General features: G+C 35.4%; 1 protein-coding gene across 3 annotated transcripts; it reads right to left on the reverse strand.

Annotated features, from left to right (window-relative positions):
• Positions 1 to 4,067: 4,067 nt before the first annotated feature.
• Positions 4,068 to 5,371, reverse strand: LOC111828576. 3 transcript variants are annotated; one of them, XM_023776853.1, is made up of 3 exons: positions 5,249 to 5,371; positions 4,897 to 5,124; positions 4,068 to 4,628 (listed from the first exon to the last, which is right to left on the reverse strand). In XM_023776853.1, the coding sequence occupies exons 1-3, from the start codon at positions 5,306 to 5,308 to the stop codon at positions 4,212 to 4,214; spliced, it is 705 nt and encodes a 234-aa protein (XP_023632621.1). In that variant the 5' UTR covers positions 5,309 to 5,371; the 3' UTR covers positions 4,068 to 4,211. The 3 variants fall into 3 exon arrangements, with proteins under 3 accessions (XP_023632621.1, XP_023632622.1, XP_023632623.1); XM_023776854.1 differs by having other exon boundaries at positions 4,897 to 5,123; positions 5,214 to 5,298; XM_023776855.1 differs by having other exon boundaries at positions 4,897 to 5,117; positions 5,214 to 5,293.
• Between the last annotated feature and the right edge of the window lie 379 nt (positions 5,372 to 5,750).

A 5,750-nucleotide genomic window follows, 5' to 3' on the forward strand; every position in this document is an offset into this window, starting at 1 on the left:
TCTTGATGACCATTATAATGTAGTGAATAATTTTGGGTATTAATTGGTTATAATCAAAGATGCTGGTGATTGTCTTGCTTGGAATTTCTTTGAGATTAAAGTTGAATGTATATACGCTTGATGTTGAAGTTCGTCATGTCTCTTCTTTGGCCTTTGATTTAAGGATTTCGAGTTGTTCTGTTAATTGGTTCAGGCATTAGTTAGTGTTAACCTCTGGAAGCATAGACTTGTTAAGGGGTTAATTTTATTATTTTTCTGATATTAACCATTCTACCTGCAAATTTTCATGCCTTGTTGAATTATTGTTTTCTGTTCTAGTAGTGTTCCACGGCATTTTGATTGAAGCTTAAAGAGCATGAATGTATACTTCAGGATTTTGTCAACGATCTTTAATTGATTAAATCTTTTAAGCAACAATTGTTAAGATGTGAATTTGCTATGAAGAAAGCAATCACTTAGTTGCAAGTTATGATAGTAGTTATTGTTCTTTGTTGTGTATTGTTTTGTCTGTTCTTATTGTTCTTTGTTTGTGTATTGTTTTTTTTCTTTTTACAGGGCGAGTACTTAATACTGTTGCCGCATCCCAAAGGTTGTTTCTTTTTTCAGTTTTTGTTTATTATTTCGATAAGATGAACTTTCTGACGGCGGGAGCAGTTGAGAAACTTGTTAATGGAGATGTGAGGTCCGAAATACAAATGATGCCGGTGCTGCATGTGTTGAAACCGACGATTGTTGTGGTTAACAGACGTGAAGCGGCTGTGGTGTGGTTAACAGACGGGCAGGGGCATGAGATACGAGGATTACTTAAGAATGATCTGACAAGCTTGGTGAAAAACAAGATTGTTGTATCCGGTAGTATTATTCAGCTCCTTCAATTCACCACTGGAGACATCCTTCGAGTTTCCTCGGGAAATTCGAGGTAAATTTTGCGCTAGATGCGTCCAATATACACTTAATTTTTATAAATTTTGTAGAATTTTATTTCAAACCAACAAAATAAAATTTACATATATTTTGAATGAAAAAATGTTACTTAAATATATTTAACACCATACAAAATATTTATTTAGCTATTAATAATTTTTAGATAAATTTATTATTATAACAAAATATTTTGTGAGAAATCATGAGCTAAATTTAAACAAAATATTAAACCAAAACAAAAAATGGATAGACTAACTCATTAACCAAAACTAATACACCAAGTAGTTTAAGCAAAAAGATAGTCGAAGTCAATAACTTAAATAATAAACGAAGTTATAAAGAAAAATAGCAAAAATATCTTATAAGGTAAACGCCCTTTACCATATTCGTTAGTAATGTTGCTACACAAAGCTTCCATCGCTCGATCACCAGTCGGGTCATATGCAATATGTCATTCTTCTTCTTCCTCTGCCTCTTGTCCGTCTTATTCTCCTCCTTCTCCTTCTCCTTCATCTTCTTTTTCACCAGGATATTCTTCTACTCTTTGCCAATGCAAATAATTATCATCTTCCCAAGGTGAATCTCGTATGAAGTTTTTTAGTGCCATCGTTGTTGTTACAAGCTTAATCTACTTAGTCAGACCATATTTTGGATGCTTACCATCCCAAATCCTCTATTTTGCTTTTCATACTCCAATTGTCCTCTCGATCACAGATCGCAAACATGAAATGGAGACCACCTTCTAACTCCAGCAAATGCATTAAGTGTCTCTAGTACACTCTCAATACTAGATGCATGTTCACACTCCAACATTTGTTCTGCTATTTTATTCTTCTTCTCAAGAGTTTCAGTTTGTTTTACAACAGCTTCAACAGTCATATCCTTCTCTTTACGCTTTTTATTGCTCTTGAATTTCCATTTTGAGTTTGTGGCTAGGTTTGTACTTGATCTGTTTTCTCTACCATTGGCACTAACATATTTTTGTCAACGGAATCAACTTCATCATCATCATCATCATCTCTATATTCTTCTTCTCAAGAGTTTCAGTTTGTTTTACAACAGCTTCAACAACCATATCCTTCTCTTTACGCTTTTTATTGCTCTTGAATTTCCATTTTGAGTTTGTGGCTAGGTTTGTACTTGATCTGTTTTCTCTACCATTGGCACTAACATATTTTTGTCAACGGAATCAACTTCATCATCATCATCATCTCTATCCACTGTAGAGTTTAAACTAGCTTCTCCAGTTTGAGTGCTCCATCCTTCAACTCTGATTACAACCACAACACGCAATTCTTGTTCATACATATCCATATGAACAACCAGTTTGCAGTTGAATTACTAGTTCCACCCCATTCTTATATAGCGGAAACAAATATGTATCACATATATGCAATAATTTAGGCATCAATTATAATCATACTCTTTGCTATTAATATAAATCATGGTGGAAGTAAGACCAATTCATTTACAAAGACCACGACAGAAAACACAGTGAGCTAGCTTGGAGTACACGTCTTTATTTCATTAGAAAAAAAAACTTATGAGCAAGTCATTGCAATGTAATATAGTGACTATGAATCAAATTGAAAGAAGTGAATGTGACGCTGAAACAACTGAATATGAAACTGAAACAAGTGACTATGAAACAAACTGAAATAAGTACATCTATACATTGTTTCTCTAGTAAATAAAAACGTATAGCTACGTTTTTGCGATGAGATGGCGTGGCTAAAATCATAATAGCCACACAAAAATAAACGTAAATATATCGTGGCTTAATTATAGTCACGAATGCACGAATGAAGAATGTGGTTACTGCATGGCTAAATCTAGCTACAGATTTGCTTAGTGGATATTTCGTGGCTTAGTTATAGTCACAAATAAAGAATGTGGTTAATACCTGGCTAATCTAGCTACGGATTTACAACGTAGATAAAGAGTAGCTGTATTTACCGACAAAATACATATGTGGTCTAACTGTGGCTATTATATAGCCATGATAATCAAACATTGTTGTATTGTAGCTGTTCCACCGATTAAACATCTTTTTGTGGAGTGTCAAACACCAAAAATCTTATCCTCCCTTTAGTCACCTCAGCCAAGTTGTCCATCGAGCACTGTCGGCAATGATTTAAAATATTAGCCACAATTTTGGACGTCGCAGTTACATGGCTAAATTTTCTATAAAACCAACAAATGCGATTTATTCTCCATCACTCAAACCACATAAGAGAAGTAAAAAAAATCTCATCTTTCTCGTTTCTTTGTTTCGAATATCATCTCTCAGATGTCTTATTATTTTGATTATCGAGAATGGATGGATCAACGTGTTGATCCATTAACAAATCGTGTTTCGGAGATCTTTTCTGAGGGGGTTAACGTTTTTATTCAGTTTGCTTGTAATTAAATTTCTTTCGAAGAGACCAACACTATTTTATGTCCTTGTGCACGTTGTAAAAATGGAAAGCAGCATGATGCAAAAACAATCATCAAACATCTTTTGCGATTGGGGTGTATGGATAATTACTATCTTTGGTTGAGCCATGAAGTACATTTTTATGACGTTGGAGAATTATCGGGAACAAGTCATTTTACCGGTGAAGAAGCATCATGGCCACCAAATGCTACAAATTATCATGTTCCAGAAAATACATACGAGTATTTTCTGTATGGAGACACTACAAGAAAACACGTCATTTGTGACTCCGAGTAATGTCATAAAATGGTCGCAAACACCTACTTCGCGACTACTTAACGACTATAACAGATGATCGCTAAAAAATGGTCGCTAAATATATTAGTCCTGAAATAGTCGCAAATGTACGACCACTCTATGACTGCAAGATATAGTCGTTAATAAGCGACGTTTTACAGACCTTTAATAATCAGACGTAATACTTCTTTTAGTTACAATACAGTCACAAATGTGTGTTTAAAATTTGCGACTAATTTATGACCCAATATATACAGTCTGAAAGTCGTTTGATATTGTAACATTTGTGCAACTAGTTGGGTTGTATATTGAATTTAAAATGGTCACAATTTGGTGATATTTTGGCATCCAAGAATCTTGTTTAATTGACCTAATTTGATTACCAATCTAAATAAATGACGAAATACAACATTTAAAACCCAATTAATTAAAATAAATATCATCCTAATCATAAATTAACAAAGAAACCATCATCCTAATCATACAATAAACATCCTATTTTTTCATAACAAAAAGTTCACCAAATAGTTAAGCATATCATGTTTATGAGTAGGAAGGTGAGATAATGGGGTTATGGGACTGGTGTGGTGCCAAACGAGGTGGCACGTGCAGAACCTGTCACGGCAGCTGGCTCAGTACTTGTCACAGTGGCTGGTGCAGTGGCTGGTTGTCCGGTGGCTGCAGGTGTGGTGTCAGCTGTGGTTGCAGGTACAGTTGGAGAAGAAACCAGAAAAGATGCAAATTCTGGATCTTTGCCTTTCATGTAGAGGAAAAGCTTTTGAAACTGCATTTGCGTTTGTCGGTGCTCCTCTTCACGTCGTGCATTCTCAGCCTCATGATGAGCCATGTTGCGACGAAGTTGTTCTTGAAGCTCCAAAACTGTTGATGAAGAAGAGCTTTCATAAGCTTGTTTTCTTTTCCCTTTCTTCAGTGTCTCCACAAGTGATCCCAAGCCAAAAGGGTTGCCCTTTTCATCTGTTTCAGTACACTAAAACAAACAAAATTTAACTAAACCAATTTTAAAACCAACAACATTCAGACCAGCAACAGAGAATTCAGACCAGCAAAACAAAACAAAAAAAAATTCAGACCAGCAACAAAAAATTCAGACCAAATAGAGAACCATCAGTATTCACACCAACAACAAGTATCATACGTTTATCATGTACATAAAGAGATGAAAAACCACAAAGAAATTCACACCAATAACAAACAAGCCTCATATGCTTAACAAATTATGAGTACTACAGAATTACCATAAGAAAGATCTCATTCTTTACACCAATGCTTAGAGTACGTTGAGTTGAATTTTCAGAAGAAGTTTCTGGACCATCATCGTCAATTTCAGACAGCTTCTCTTCTAACGTCTTCTCATAGTGCTCAGCTACTTGTTTAGCTTTTTGATCAACAAATGATCCGTCAGCTCGAGTATGTGTTCGCATAAACACTTCGCCAAGTAATACAGGGCGTCCTAATTCTTCCTCTTACAAGGCAAATGAAACTAGTTAAAATCAAGAAACCAATATCTGAATATAAGTGCAGTGAATTGTTTTGATGGACAGAGAAGTATTACCATTTCTTGATGAACTTGTACAAATGATTTCTGACCAGATAGATGTTTGTGGACTCCAAGACCGCCACGATCGGAGTTTCTGCTCTGTGAAGCATTTGAGCTCCTCTCTATTACATCAGGGTCCTTCCAATGAACAAGCATCGTAGCCCACAGTGTATTCGTAATCCAAATAGGTTGTGTACCACTTCTCTTAGCTTGAGTCACAATGCCTTTCATCCGCTTCTTGGCTATTACCAAGAATCCATCTCTAACAAGCTCAGTAATATCACTATCCCAGTTGAACTTCCGCTACATAATACAAAAGAGTTAAGTAAGCAAAGATACTAAGTCATTCATGAGTGATAATAACACTTTTAAAGCTATATGACATTTTACCGCAAAAGTCCTGAAATATCTCTCTCGAATGGATGGAGGAGTAACCTTCCAACTGTAGTAAGGACCATCAAATTTCCTCCTAAATATTCCAGCAATCGCTCGGGAAAGTATACCTCTGTGCCTATTGAACCTGCCACAAAAAAAAGTATTAGTCCTTATTAA

Source organism: Capsella rubella, unplaced genomic scaffold (assembly GCF_000375325.1).
Source record: "Capsella rubella cultivar Monte Gargano unplaced genomic scaffold, Caprub1_0 scaffold_1, whole genome shotgun sequence".
NCBI classification, from domain to species: Eukaryota; Viridiplantae; Streptophyta; class Magnoliopsida; order Brassicales; family Brassicaceae; genus Capsella; species Capsella rubella.